This window comes from Cheilinus undulatus, linkage group 21, assembly GCF_018320785.1.
Source record: "Cheilinus undulatus linkage group 21, ASM1832078v1, whole genome shotgun sequence".
Taxonomy (NCBI): Eukaryota; Metazoa; Chordata; class Actinopteri; order Labriformes; family Labridae; genus Cheilinus; species Cheilinus undulatus.
The window spans coordinates 30,503,353-30,518,933 of record NC_054885.1 but is presented as its reverse complement, the minus strand read 5'-3'; the positions used below and the strand labels follow the sequence as shown (position 1 = coordinate 30,518,933).

The following is a 15,581-nucleotide window of genomic DNA, read 5'->3' as shown; positions in this document are numbered from 1 at the left end:
TGTATATCAGGCCAAGATCAGGCCCACATGCCCTGTATATATATATATATATATATATATATATATATATATATATATATATATATATATATACTAATCTAGATATGCAATGATAAGTAATCTATTAAAAATATTAGTTCAATAAGGTTAGAATCAAAACTTAGAAAAACATTAAATTCAGATTTAAGATACTTCAGATGAGTGAAAAAAGTGAAACTTATGCATTTCATTACTGCTGGAAACCATATGTAACTGAACACTTAATCATAAAATGAGGATCAAATGCAGTTTATTTTTTCTTAGTTGACCAAAATCTTGATAGGATTGGCAAAAAAAAGTCAGATTTTAGAAAAAATTATGAATTAAGAGTCTGTCTCCACATACAACTACTAACTGAGACCTCAGCCTACACAAATCAAGACTTCAAATAGTAATAAAATAAAGGTACAAGTTTGGGACATATTTCGTCAATGTTCTCAAGAATCGCTGATATGTTGCATGTTCTTTTTTTGCACAAGTAGATGATGGAAGATACCCCAAAAAAACCTTAAATACGTATTATATTTCCAAGACAAAAGAGCATATTTGCACTAATGAGCAGTTGAACATGCTCTGTTGTGTGTTAGCCTACATGTGAAGTTTAATTTAAAAGAGTCACAGGAGTAGCTGTAAGGTTTGTATTAGTGCACATAAAGAGGGTAAATTAAGGATTGCCATTCTTGTGTTTGAGCACCCCAGTCAACAAGTCTGGACCATGGTCTGGACACCCCCCTGGTACCTCGATCGCGCAAATTAAGCCTGTGACTAGCTGCCCGCACGTGCTCCTAATGAAGGTAATTAGCAGTTAGCTAACTGTCAGCACTCATTTGTTTTCAACGACAAAGCCACGCAGAGCAGGCAGAGATGTTTTGCTGCTTAAATAAACTACCAGCCCCACTGCAGGTATCAACATTATTCAACCCATTAAAATAGAAAAAGTTTGTTCTTATAACACTTTATCAATGTTAACCATTTAATGATTCTTATGGTTATATCTGTAGTGATATAGGAATAAATAGCCACGTTTTTCCCTCAGTAAATGCTGTCAAACTTTGGCTGCTTCTTCCTCAGATCTGCATGGGAATGTGCCTTCACCAGGATATCACAGAGGAGGGGAAAAAGGCCAAACTGCAGAGCTCTAAGATAGAGCAAGACCTTTGTGAGCATGCCAGGACTGAGATGAATGTAGTGAAAATCCTCCTGCTGGGTAAAGTTGAACTACTGCACCTTTATTTATTATGTCTTAATACAGTATAGTGAAATCACTTGTCTGGTTTGTGTGTCAGGAGCTGCAGAGAGCGGGAAGAGCACCCTGATCAAACAGATGAAGATCATCTACAGTCATGGCTTTTCCAAACAGGAGCTCAGTAGTTTCAAGGTATGGGGTAGCTTCAATGCTTACTGTATTTTTATCTCACCGTGATCCAAAATGTCAGCTGTCTTCCCTCCACAGCCTGCAGTGCTGGATAACCTTCTGACCTCGATGAAGTTTGTCCTGCGAGGAATGGGGATGCTGAGGATTAACCTGGCCAGCAAGAAAAACAAGGTGAGAGATTAGAAGGGGCTTATTCCAAAATTACTGTTCAGAAGTAAAAGTATCTCATCAGCAATTCAAATTTAAGAAAAAAAGAACAAACAAACTGGAATGCAAAGAAAAAGTGGCAAATTTAACCAAGGGGTGACTCCAAATTGTCAAATATAAGGCTGTTTGTGGTTCAAGCAAGAGCATTAAAAATACATTTTTGATTGTACAACAGTGGCAAATGCATTACATGTATCTGTGTATTTACTTGCAGATTTTGTGCAATAAATTTGATGAGAAAGCCTCGCACTGTACAGTCATAAGCAGGTCCAACCGACTTACATGTATGCAATGTTGTACAAAACAGATCTTGTGAATTTATTTGGGGCCTCGTTAATGCTTCTGTACAGGTAACGGCTGACTTACTGATCAAAAGAAGACATTTATACTCAAGACTATGATTTTAAATGTTAATTTAACTTTTACTAAATGCAGGGTTAACTAAACTGCTCTTCTCTCTGTACAGTTTAACCAAAAGGCAACACAAAAAGAGGAGTTTCTCATCAAGTTTTTAGATTTTACAGTAAGCTTGAGAAATTATGTCATGCAGGGGAAGTTGGTTTATTTTTACCTTGATTAGTGCATCGTATAATTCTTAAAATTACTAAAGAGGCTTAATTTTAAAAGTAGCAGCAGTGAGAAAATAATGATAAAGGTAGATTTAGTTTCAGAAAAGATGCTTTTCATTGCAGTCCCTCTTTATACCACAAGCTGTCAGTCTGCATCTTTGAATGAGAAACTACTTAGGTTGAGATGACAGCTTCACACCTTACAGGAAGCAAAAAGAGCAACAACAATGGCCAAAAAATAGTGCAGCAATGTGATGTGCAATCCTAACTGCGCAACATTCCCATCAACTTTATTTTCCCCTTAAGAAAATTTCCTTTCCATCCAGGTAAAAACAAGAAAAATGAGAAAACAATCATAAAAACTCAGACACTGAAATTCATGAACACAAAAATACATAAAAAGACAACTGAAGGCAGGATCATCGTTAAAAGACATCTCTAGACATTTGTAGTGAAAACAAAGTGTTTTTTATTTATTCATTTTAAAATTTAGCTGTGTAATGGCTCGAGCTATGAATACATTTTTTACCCTGTTAGATTTAGCCTCCAGCTATCTGGATTTCCTGCCAGAGGGTAGGAGCTAAAATTTAGCATGAAGAGGATGATCAGGACACAGAATGATGGCAGGCACTGAAAGTGTTCATGTGCAGTAGTGAAACTCCTGATAGCTGTTTTATCTGGCCATGGAACATGCTGATATTAATACAGATAGGGATGCACATAGAGCAGGGCAATTAATCGAAAAATAATCAAAACTGATATTAAGAGCCCTTTAACTGACATAAACCTGCTGTGCCAATTATTTCAATTTTTTTCCCCTTGTAGTTCTCTTTCTGCTAATGCACCACCTCCTTAAAAACAAACTACCGGCTGTGTAGTCACTTGATAGGTAGCCAGGTGTTGCAAGGAATGTAGCCTTCTGTGAAACCCAAGAGAAGAAGGACTTTGAGTCTGTTTCCTTCACAACTTTAACCTCTTTTACAGATGTAACTTCTCTACCCCGTCCTCATATCATACATAATGCCAGTAATTTGAAGTTTTCTTGAATGTCCAAGTTCAAATTTTTAAAAAAAAGTTATACAATTAATGAACTATAAACAGATAAAACAAACAAACTCAGGTCTGGATAGATAATTTACAAGACAAGATCAGTAAAGACCTAGAGATGTTCCACCTAAAGCACCAATCCAAAAGTCTCAACAGCAACTTAAATTCGGAGAACTGACAGGAAAATTATACTTAGTGGTGGTTATAAGTGCCACGAACAGAGCAACAGGTACCAGAACTGTTTAAAAAATAACTTACAACTTTTCAGCCAACAGTGACATTTAGCTGGATGCTTGATTTAAAAAAAAAAAACGAAGCAGAACTTATTAAACCTAGGATTTATTCCTGTTCAAAACAATCAATTTGCATCAAATCTTATAGTGAGACATAGGGAGAACCGCTTTTTTTTCAAATATTGCCTTTATGCCAATAGAAGTTCCACCCACAATCATATCAACCCCCAGAATTAAAGTGGGTAATCTTATTTATTTTTTCAAAGTCTACTTTTATATTCTACAAGCTGATTGCAGAGCCAGAACTTAAAAACTCCCTGGTACCTGTCTTGTTCTCTTCCTTGGTATCATCTTGTTTGTACATTTAGGCAGCACAGCATAAATCATGATACCTGAAGTTTTGAGAAGTCCCATTTATTCTCAATTTATTGAAAATAAATGTAGAAAAGTGTTCTGATCTGGTGATTTTTTTTCCCCCTCTGTACTCTTTAGACACACGCACGCTCCATCCTGTCCTGCAGCCACTGTTTGGGTGACAACCAGGAGCTGCTCCCCTTTGTGGCTCACGCTTTGTGTGCACTTTGGTCCGACCAAGGAGTGCGAGTGGCTGCAGCCAGAGGTTACGAGTTTGAGCTGAACGACTCGGCGCTCTAGTGAGTATAATGACCTTAAGTGATGCATGACGCCCAATTATGAAAGTGCCAATGTCAAGGGGAGATTGCCCCATTAGAAGTCTTGTCATCAGTTCTTGTTGACACTGAGTCAGAGTAAAATAAGTGGTGGCAATAACTGATGTGCAGGAAATGATTCCTGTGACATTTTTCAACTGGGAACCTTAATTAGGATCACATTAAAAGTAGTGTTTGCAGATACCCAGGAGGGTGAGGATGAGGGTGGAGCTGATGAAACGGGCAAGATTAAAGAGGTGGACTCTTGTTTTAAGAGTGTAATATGTCAGACGTCATCATGTTTGTAGTGCTGCGAGTTCTTTTTTCAGTCTCTACTAAACTGTTAAATATTACAAAGGTGAACGTTCTAGGGTACATCTACTGATCCCTCTCCTCAGTTTTGTGTGAGATGTTTTTATCTTTAAGTGGGCAAATTTTTTTTTCGAAATACTGTCCTTTATTGGCTGTGGCTTTTCAAATGAGGCTTGTTAAGTGTGATGAAACCCTAAACCACTCCTCCACATGGATCATTGTCTGAGTGCGTGTTGAATCATCAGCTGAAGTGTAGATCATTAATTCAAATGTGGAGTACATTTTGCTAAATAGCAATAATGTGGTGCACTCATTCTTTAATGCCAATGCGAAATGGTTATTTATTTCAAAAAGCATGTACTGTTGAAAATGTTTCTTTGAGGTATTTTATTTCTAGTACAGAATAAAATGTTAACAATGAGTTCCACTTGCTAAAAAGCTTAATATCACAGCTTTGTAGCTGACGGATAATGGCAGTGGATTTGCAGAAGTTACAGCATAGGATCCAGACTGACTGTAACACACTGCTCAGAAAGTTCAATAATTCGCAGCTAAATGTGTGCAATATGAGACTTGAATTATTCTCTTTACATATATTTATGTACAGGTACTCAAAAAAATAGAATTGCATGTTAAAATTCATTTTATTTTCTATAATTACCTTAAAAAGTAAAACTTTATAAATTCTAGATTACTCTCACACAAAGTGAAATATTCCAAGACTTTGTTTTTTAATCATGATGATTACTGCTTACAGCTCACAAAAATCTAAAATTCTCTTTCTAAAAAACATTGGAAAATTTTGGAAAAGTCAAATTTGCAAATGTTTCCTGGGGCTTCATTCTCTTACTCTGGTTCAGTACATACAACCACAATCATAGGGAAGACTGCTGACTTGATGAATATCCAGAGAACAATCACTGACACCCGCCACCATGAGGGTAATGTTGAAAGGGCAGGCTGTTCTCAGAGGCTGTTTCAAAGCATAGAAAGTTGACCGGAAGAGAAAAGTGTTGTAAGTAAAGGTGGATGGGCAAAATAGATGAGCTCAGCCTTCTGAGGATTAACAAACAATGCAGATTCAAGAACTTCAAGGAGCTTCACAAGGAGTGGACTGAGGCTGGAGTCAGTGGATCAAGGGCCACCACACAGATGGGTCCAGGACATGGGCTACAAATGTTGTGTTCTTAGTGCAAAGTCAAGCCTGACCCACAGACAACATTATAAGCTTCTCACCTGGGCTAAGGAGATAAAGAACTGGACCGTTGCTCAGAGGTCCAAAGTCCTGTTTTTGGATGGAAGTTAATTTTGCAATTCATTGGAAAATCAAGGTCCCAGAGTCTGGACAAAGGTCAGGGAGGCACAGAATCCAAGGTGCCTGGAGTTTAGTGTTTTCAGTTTCCACAGTCAGTGATGGTTTGGGGTGCCATGTCATCTGCTGCTGTTGGTCCACTGTGCTTTATCAAGTCCAGAGTCAACACTGTCAGATGTCTACCAGGAGATTTTAGAGCACTTTATGCTTCCATCTGCTGTGAAGCTTCATGGAGATACTGATTTCCTTTTCCAGCAGGACTTGGCACCAGACCACAGGCAAGCCAAAAATACCAGAAAATGGTTTGCTGATCATTACTGATCACTGTGTTTGATTGGCCAGCCCTCTGGTCTGACCTGAACCCCATAGAGAATCTCTGAGGAAATGTGAAGAGGAAGATGAGAGACTCAACAACACAGATGAGCTAAAGGCTGCTATCAGAGCAACCTGGGCTTTATAACACCCCAGCAGTGCCCCAGACTGATTGGCTCCATGCCACATCACATAGATGACATCATTTATGCAAACGGAGCTCCAACCAAGTACTGAGTGCATAAATGAACATGGTTTTCAAGAAGATCACCCTTTTTGTATTATAAATCCTTTAAATCCTATAAATTTCCTAGATAAATCTGTTCTAGACTCAGACTTTGTTGTGCAAACAGACATTGAGATTCGTTCACTCTTAAACCAGTTTGTAAAGCGTTTACAGTATAATGACCAGTGTTGCTTTTAGCATATGCATTTAAAAACAAGGGACTCATGGAGAAAGTTTTATCTTTTAGAAGATCAAAAGTCCTGACCTCATAGGTAACAGGGACAAGCACAGGTGTGCCAAGGTTGAACACATGCCAGACTAAGGTTGATGAAGATGTGAAAACCCAATTTTCAGAGCTCAGCTGAAGCTGGAGGATGATATAAAACTCTGTTAGCTCTCTTTCAGCACTCTTTCTCACTCCGCTGGATCCCACATTGATTTCTCCCTCCAGAAATATTGCATCAGGATGAGCTGTGACACATTTTAACTTGCCAGGACCTGAAGGCACTTGATCTTGTAAAATGACTTCTCAGACGTTAGCTTTGGCATGAATTGAGCTCTTACTGTCACTAAAAGTACTTCACACGTGCAGCAGGTGAACCATTGATGTAGATGGTGCGCTCCAGACACTGTTCAAATCATCTCTGTCTGTATGTACTTTTCTTTAATGCTTTGAGCAGGAACGAGCTGGTAGACTTGCCTAAACGTTAGTATTATGAGCCATTCTGTGTAAAAAAACATTATTAATGCTGGATAAACATTGTTCTAGACCTGATAGATGCAGCACATGTATGTGCTGAGGACCAAATCACAGGACAGACATTTTTTACTTGTTTTTCTGTCTTTGTATGTTATGTGAGTTCAGAAGCTGATATATTTTCCAATAACAAAAATGCATAACAGATCTACTATAAAACTAGGGTAAAAGTTTTCAAAGCTCAGCTGTACATGAGGTGAACAGCAGCTCAGATAAACGTGCATTTCAATCTTTTCTGAGCAGATTAGATTATACGGGCAGTGTAGCATTGTCTTACTATGGGAGTCAGGAAAAATCAAATTTGTGAGGTAGTGTTATCATTTCTCTTCCTGTCAGGCTAGCCTTCCTGAATTATTTCCCTCCTTTTGAAAATTTTCCTGCATAATGCACGGCATCCTCCATGTTTGTTTTTCTTCTGAGGTCATGTTTGATCACGCAAGTTTCTCAGATCCCTTGTGTGAGGTATCATTCAGACTACCAGCAGGTGTGTGGTCTTACTGTCTTGAATCATCTAGTGTCTGCGTTCGGAAGGTTATAATGTTAAAAATCTGTTAATATCATCCTCATGTCTGCCGCCTCTCACGTTTTTTCCCTGTGTGTCACCAGCCTTGGGCACTTTGTTCTGATATGACCTGGAACTGACAGCAGCCAAAACTGAGGCTGAATCAGCTCCCAGATACCTTTTTTTTAAATTAAGTTTCATTTGTCAGAAATAATGTTCTTTGTCTTCCCTCTACAGTTTCTTTGAGAACATGAATCGAATCATCGCTCCCAAATACGTCCCCACTGAGACGGATGTTCTGAGAGTGAGGGTGAGGACCTGTGGAATCGTGGAGACGCAGTTTCAACAAAATGAGATGATCTTTCGGTAAGACTTGTTAAAGCGGCTCTTCATCTTCAGCAGTAGCTGCAACATGATGCAACCAAATACCAGTTAAACGCTTTAAGTTTGGTCCAAAAAGGTAAAGGGTTTAATGATGACACACAAAAACCTCAGCGAAAAACAAGCATCATATTGTGACTTTATTGTTAGAGACACAAATGAATTACAGAATACGCACAGTTCTTATTAAAACCATTTCTCACCTTTAAATTTCAGTGGAACAACTAAACTGTTTGCATCTTATAACATCAGCAACCCAGATTTTTATGTTTTGGCACAGTGAAAGTTAGTCATATCATCACTAAGCACATGAGCACATCAACAAGTTCCTGTCTTTAAACATGGAATGTGTCCAGAGAGACCAACTACATACAGACTGAAACTGGCTTATTATAATTTAAGAAACACACATGTAAGAGGCATGTTTAAGTGTGGTTTTGGCCTCAGCCATGGCATCGATTACTTTCCTTGCTAACAGAGATCAGATAAAATAGTTTACCATTGGCTTTTTTTGTTTCTTTGTGGCCTCCTCTCTCTGACTGGCTGCAGTTCATAATGCTGCTCAAGCTAAGGTTTACACATGTGGGTAAAAGATGGGTCATCTTTGTGTTAATTAACTCGCTCTTTTGGATAAGCTCAGTTTACAAGACAGTGCTTCAGTCAACTTGAACATTACTGGTCCTAAAGGAATTGTTTTGTTTTTATTTTGCTGCAAATTAAAACCTTGAAATGTATAAACAATAGGTGCCAAAACACATGAATGCATCATGTCATGACAGGGCGCACGGGGTGTAAAAAGATAAAAATGACAAATCTGCCTTGGAGGATTTAAACCTGTGCTACCACTACAATAGCATACACAAAGATAAAATACATTGGAACATAATAAAGAGAAATATTTCTTTAATAGTCTTTGATTACAAGTAGCTGTATTTTCAAACCTTGCAAAGCAGATGGATTCGCCCATTTCCATGTTTCTCAATGGCCAATCAGTCTTGCAAAGCTCCCATCTGGACAGATTGGGCCCTGTAAGAAAGTGTCAGGATCAATCAGTAGTAAGAGGCTGTAGCGGAGTCATGATGTAAGCAGGCATGAGGGAAGAGAGTAGCATGGATGTCGCTATAGCATCAGTTTTATCAGAACTTGACGACATTTCTTCATTAAAAGAACAAAGAACAGCACTGAGTTCTTTTCTTTGTGGACACAATTTTTTTTGCCCTTCTCTCGACCGGACTTGGCAAGAGTCTCATCATCACCTGTTTTGTTTCTCTGATTGGCACGTAAAGATGTTAGTGTTTATCCAATCACCCTCCAAGTTTTTTTCAAAGGCTCTGCCCTTTCCCAAACTCTGTCCATGGGAGGTTTTCCAGATGGATGTCATCTTATATATTTTCTGTTTTCTGCAAGAAAAGATTTAGAGGTTGTACTTGTCTCTGTAAAACTCTTAAAAGCATTACCAAATGCATGTGAGAGAAAAGTAGTTATGTTGGAACTACTAGGGATGACCAATATCTTTTGCTTTCTTTAAAAGCTCATTCACTTTGAGTGCATTCAGAAAGTATTCAGATCCTCTTCTCTTTAAAAAAAAAAAAAAATATATATATATATATATATTTGTATATATATGTGTTAAAGTGAAGATCAGAGGGAGCTCCCGCAAGTACGCTGGTTAGATTGAACCTAGAGGGCTAGAGACGATGACCGACAGACAGCTGATGGCACCCAGGCAACCTCTGAACCTGCAACAATGCAAAATAACTTGCAGTTAGGTGGCTGTGGCTGCCCTTCAAGGCAACCCACCACCCAGGCGTGGTAATGTGGGAGCATTAACCTCCCACATTAACACCCAGGCGTGGTAATGTGGGAGGTTAACGCTCTAAGTTAGCTAAATATACATATTTACATTATTTAAAGCCATTTCTTCATTTTGTCCACCCCTTCATGGATAGTAGAAAACAGAGGAATAATCAAACTATCCTGTCTGAGGTGTAACAGACAGATTTCTATCTGGTTACAACCAAACACATAAGTTTTTTTTTTATTCAGTGACAGAAGGCATGGGAAGTCACAACTACAAATCACGTAGGCATCATGGGAAATAAGGTGGATAGGTCCTTTAGGTATTCTTTACCAAACAGTTTAAAGTTGCTGTTCATGAAGCTGCTGTTGTAATTACTTATGCTGCTGTCCTGGAAAATGCCTAGTTGAGAATCACCACCAACACTTGAAGGTTCTCTAATAAAAGCTGAGGTCTTGTGAGCTGAGGGGGGGTGTCACCAGGGCATGACTCAGTCATGAAATATTGATGATTTCACTGTGCAAAGTTATTCCAGGAATAACATGTATGTGGAGGAAGAAGTAGCATTCAAACTCCAGCCTCCCGTCCTTCAGCATTTCTCTCGGTGTTAGTGAACACTCACGATGCTCCCCATGGCCTTTCCCTGTGCTTTGACAGCATTCATCATCATTATAAGAAACAGAATCCATACACGCTGGTAAAGTATGAATACTGCATGTATTGTCAAGTCTTCAGATAGAATAGCATAAGGATTCCTTGTTTCATTAAATAATGATAAATCTGATAAATTTCTAACATTATAATAGATATTTTTCACCAGGTAATGTTGGCTTATGCTAGAGGAAACACACTGAGTTTTTATGTTTCATAAAAACGGTTGTTTTCCAGATGCTCCGATGGAATTTGGCAAATAACTCTTTGACTTGTATGAGATTAAACTGTATTAAAGTATTTTATGCATAATGTGGCAAGACGCACACTTAAACTATGGTCGCCTTTTGAGTTAATCTAAACTTGGCAGAAAAAGTAAGGAAATTTGTGTTTGGTAGATTATTTCTTTGTTGTAACAAGGCTTCTTGGCAATAAATCTTATACTGTTAACTAGCCTGTTTATTTCCCTTTTAAAATGTGCCATATTTGCAAGGAACATGCATTTGTGGGATGAGCAGCAGAGCTGAGTATGTGGGTTGCATCCATGAAAAGCATATTTTGTTGTTGCTATTGCCTCTTGTTTTGAGCTTCAGTACCTCCAGGTGTGGACAAGCAGGTGCCTGATTAGCATGTCATGCCAGTCGTTCAGCAGTGAGTCCAAATTGTTCCTACAGCAGTTGCATTGTAGCGTCAGAGTGTGGAGAAGTCGCTGAGAATGCTACGCTGATTGCGGCATCGATAAGTAATGTCTTTTGGTGGAGGCAGTGTGACAGTGTGGGGCGGTATCTCCCTCACTGTAAAAACAGCGTCTTGTCATCATTGGAAGCAATCTCAATGCAGGGAGTTATTGAGATGAGATTCTGCAACCAGTGGCAATCCCAAATCTGCACGGTCCAAGACTCCAAGGTACTAATGCCCGCCCTCACAGAGCAGGGTTTATCAGAGACCACTTCCAGAATTTGGGAGTGGAACGGATGGAATGACCAGGCTGGTGACCAGCATGAGGAGGAGGTGCCAGGCTGTTGTGGCTGTGTATGGTTCTTCCACACGCTACTGAGGCTCCTGTTTGTTAGATTAATTAACAGTTATATTGCTGATATGTCTTATTTCTTCAGACTCAGATCATCCAATCCATCAATGCCAAACAGAATAAGCTGCTTGAAATTGGCAGAGAAGATTTGGCAAATTTCAGGGGAGCGCACCCACATACTCAGCTCTGCTGCTCATCCCACAAATGCATGATTCTTACTAATGTGGCACCATTTAAAAAGGAAATAAACTAGCTTTCCAAGGGTAAAAGATTTAAAAGATTTAAAGATTTATTTCCAAGATGCACTTACCTTACTTTATGTGCTAAGTTTTTTTATATGGCTTATAGATGTTTCAAGATGATTAGGAGAGATTTACACTAGACAACAAACAACACAAAGACAAACCATTTAGACTTAACCAGGACAATTGGCCTTTCTAACTTGATTCTTCTCTTCTTCTGACTTATACATCTACAGTTGCCCTAGTCTGCCAGAGGCAGTCAGACTCATCTCTGCTGATTCCAGCAAAAGGCTACATTTAAACAAAAGAATTCCTCAGAGGTTTCTTCACTTTACAGGTCAAACTTTGCTCTTTCTTTAAATTTGAAAAATCAGACATGTCATCTAGCTGTCATGAGAACTGAATCTCTTCTGCAGAACAGGAGCTTCTCCTGTCAAGCTCCCCCGGTTAATGCTTATTGTCCCCCATCTTGTTGCAACTGCCTCCTGACCCAGGAGAGAAACGCTTCATTGCCTTTGACATGAGGACCGCAATCATACACCTGCAGACTGTCTGGCCCCAATTGGAACTCATTACCTGTGTCATCCAGACCCTCGGCGACACTTGGGACCAGCTTGTATTTTGGGAGAAGATTGCCTCTATATTGAAATGAGTTTGAGTTTTTCCATTTGAATAACCATTTCTTGATATCAAGTGTGTTTTCAAAATTGTTTGCAATTAAGACAAGTCGTCAGAAGGAATCATTAATTGATTTTTAGTTTAATAATGTCAAGTCACTTTATATTTCCAGTATAATAGAACAGAATGAGTTAATCGAAAATCATTGAAAGCTCTTACTCCAGTTACCAAAGTACGCTTTGTATGCCATTATCATGTAAAATTAGCATTTTTGTGTTACTGCAAACAACATTTCTCCCATCTTTTTCACCTCTACAACTCCATTTCCAAAAAACTTTGGTCACTGTGTGAAATGTAAAAAACAAAAAACAATAATTTGCAAATCTCATAAGGCCATAACTCACAGTGGAACACAAACAGAAATTTTACCATTTCATGAAAAATATTTGCTCATTTTGAATTTGATGGAAGTAACACTTAGGGGCAGACCCATGTTACCATTGTGTAGCATCCCCTATCCTTTTAACAACCGTCAGGAAATGTCTGGGAAGTGAGGAGACCAGTTGTTGGAGTTTTGAGAGAGGAATGTTGTCCCATTCTTGTCTGATATAGGATTTTGGATGCCCAGCATTCCTAGGTTTACTTTGTCTGATTTTTTTGTTTAATGATGCACCAAATATTTTCTCTGGGTAAAAGGTCTGGACTGCATCAGTTCAGCACCCGGACTCTTCTGTTGTGAAGCCATGCTGTTGTGATGGATGTGGTATGTAGCTTAGTATTGTTGTGCTGAAATATACAGGGCCTTCCCTGAAAGAGACATTGTCTAGTTGGGAGCATACTTTAAAACTCACACACTTAGACTTTACAACTATATGTTCATTTCAGCATCCATTATGCCTTTCTAGATGTGTAAGCTGCCCGTGCCATAGGCACTGATGCAACCCCATACCTTCAGAGATGCATGCTTTTGAACTGTATGCTGATAACAAGCTGGATGGTCCCTTTCCTCTTTGGTTAGCAGGAAATGGCAGAACAAAAAAAATCAAATTTTGATTCGTCTAACAACAGAACAGTTTTCCAATAGTTTGGATAAAAATAATTTTCAAACGGTTAGTATTGCACCCTAAATAAGATCATATTCACTTAAAAGAGTACTGGTGTTTTAACTTTGGAAGAATAATGCACCTGTATCATCTCCTTTGATCCTACTTTTCAAGCCCAACACAGTTGTGGCAGATGACTTCAATATGAGTCTGGTTCTGCTCCAGGTTTTTGCCTGGTAAAAGCTAGTTTTTCAACACCATTGGGACTTTGCTAAATGATGCTTACAGCTGTGCTGTGATTTGTAAATAATACAGTACTGTCTAAACTTACTTGAAGTGTCTTGAAATTACAGATGTCATGATTCGTGGCTGTACAAATAGAAATGGACCAGATGTAAACTACATATTGAATAAATGAAGCATTGCTGGATTTTTGTTTGTTTTATCAGGTTGTATGATGTTGGGGGTCAGCGCAGTGAGAGGAGGAAGTGGCTCAGCTGCTTCGACTGCATTCAGGCTGTGTTGTTTGTTGTGGCCCTCAGCAGCTATGATATGACACTGCAGGAGAACCGTTCAAGAGTATGTAATCAAAGACTGATTATTTTGTTATTGCATTAATCAGTTGGAGCCTTTTTTTGGTTTTATTTCACTTTTCTGTTTTTCCTCATAAGAGTCGGCTGCAGGAGAGTCTTGAACTGTTTCAGTCTATCTGCACCAGCGCAGTCTTTAGAAGTGTATCACTGGTGAGTTAAAGTACATTTATTTCAGAGAGCTTTATTGAAGATGCATCTATGATAATCACATCAGTTTTTGTTTTCATGGGCTCTGTGCATGTTTGACATGGACATTTGTTAAGCCTTATTCTATGTATAAGTTTGTTATAATAAACACGTGACAATGGTATGAAATTATTAAAGTTAATGTCAGATTTTCTGCGTAACCACTGACTTTTAAATTCATCCTTATGTTGCCATTGCTTGCTCTCTCTTACAGATTCTGCTGATGAACAAAACAGACCTTTTCCGTGAGAAGATCTTACACTCTGGAAGACACATGAGGTTTTATGTTTCAGCTTATAAAGGTACATTTCTATTCTGTTTCCTAGTGATAAATACTTTGTAAATGTGATTAGGATATTTTTAGTTTTGGACACTGATTCTTCTAAGGTGAATAAATGGAGACAAATGGTTAATTTTATTAAAGCCAGGGCTGCAGATGGCCTAGTGGTTAGATTGTGCCCCATGTAGGCGGGCGGCCCAGGTTCAAGTCTGGCCTGTGGCTCTTTACAGCATGCCATTTCCCACTCTCTTACCCCTGTTGCTAGCTCAATTCACTATCCTATTACTCTGCTAGAGGCAACAATCCTTAAAATGGATAAAACAAATAGATAAAATAATTAAAGCCCAGCTACATGTCTGCTGGTCACCTATTTTTGCTCAAACACTCCCAATGGTTCATTCAGATTCCAGTTTTTGTAGCGACTTGAGAGCTGACAACATGGAATTTTAGTTTTCAGGGGTTTTTTTTTTTTTTTTTTTGCAGTCTTGTATTACCTGAGGAATTGTTTGCTTGTGTAGGTCCCTATTGTTAGGGGGGTCATTGCATTTTTTTCTGTCTACTGGGTAATCAAAATTCCTTTTGGTCCGAGATCGTAACATACAGCCCTTTGTGTGTGAGAAAGCGACTGAGGTATCATGTTTTATTCGTGTGTTAAGAAGAGAAACGCGGCACAGATTCCCATGGGAAGTCTGTCCTTATCAATCTAAGGCTGACTTGGTGTTCTTTTGACTGTTGCTCACTCAACTTCTCACAGTATGTTGGAAGTTGCTGCAGTATTTTCCTCCTCTTTCCTTATCCAGGAGCAGAAGAGGACGTGGACGCTGCAGCACACCACATCACGACCATGTTCTCATCGAGTATCAGCGGCCCTGACAAACCTGTGTACTACCACTACACCACCGCCACAGACACAGACAACATACGGGTGGTGTTCCACATAATGACAGAGCAGATCATCAAGGAGAGCCTAGAAGCTGTGGAGCTGCTGTGAAAGCCTCATAAAAGCCCTTATGACTGTTTTAAACATTGTGCACAGAATTTGATAGGATTACAGTCAGGGCTTATCTGTTTTTAAACAGTTATTTATTTTAAAAGATTTTAATAAAATATTTATTTATGGTTTGCCTGGGCCTCTTTATCCTTTTTACTATCACTTTGAAGAAGTCTGGTGGGACTAAAACTTGCACAGTGATGTATAAT

The 15,581-nt window shown here is 38.8% G+C and overlaps 1 protein-coding gene across 1 annotated transcript; it reads left to right on the top strand.

Annotated features, from left to right (window-relative positions):
- The first annotated feature begins 781 nt into the window (after positions 1-781).
- On the top strand, positions 782-15,503 carry LOC121529170 (guanine nucleotide-binding protein G(o) subunit alpha-like). The gene is made up of 10 exons (XM_041816903.1): positions 782-942; positions 1,111-1,246; positions 1,326-1,417; positions 1,493-1,585; positions 3,963-4,123; positions 7,797-7,925; positions 13,772-13,901; positions 13,994-14,065; positions 14,316-14,403; positions 15,182-15,503. The coding sequence occupies exons 1-10, from the start codon at positions 904-906 to the stop codon at positions 15,370-15,372; spliced, it is 1,131 nt and encodes a 376-aa protein (XP_041672837.1). The 5' UTR covers positions 782-903; the 3' UTR covers positions 15,373-15,503.
- The last annotated feature ends 78 nt before the right edge of the window (positions 15,504-15,581 follow it).

What these genes read in the sequence shown, in the direction of transcription:
- LOC121529170 (XM_041816903.1), top strand. Translation starts at nt 904, where the DNA reads ATGTTTTGCTGCTTAAATAAACTACCAGCCCCACTGCAG. An exon ending in AACTACCAGCCCCACTGCAG is followed by an intron (nt 943 to 1,110) that starts GTATCAACATTA and finishes CTTCTTCCTCAG; the next exon opens with ATCTGCATGGGAATGTGCCT. An exon ending in TGCAGGAGAACCGTTCAAGA is followed by an intron (nt 13,902 to 13,993) that starts GTATGTAATCAA and finishes TTTCCTCATAAG; the next exon opens with AGTCGGCTGCAGGAGAGTCT.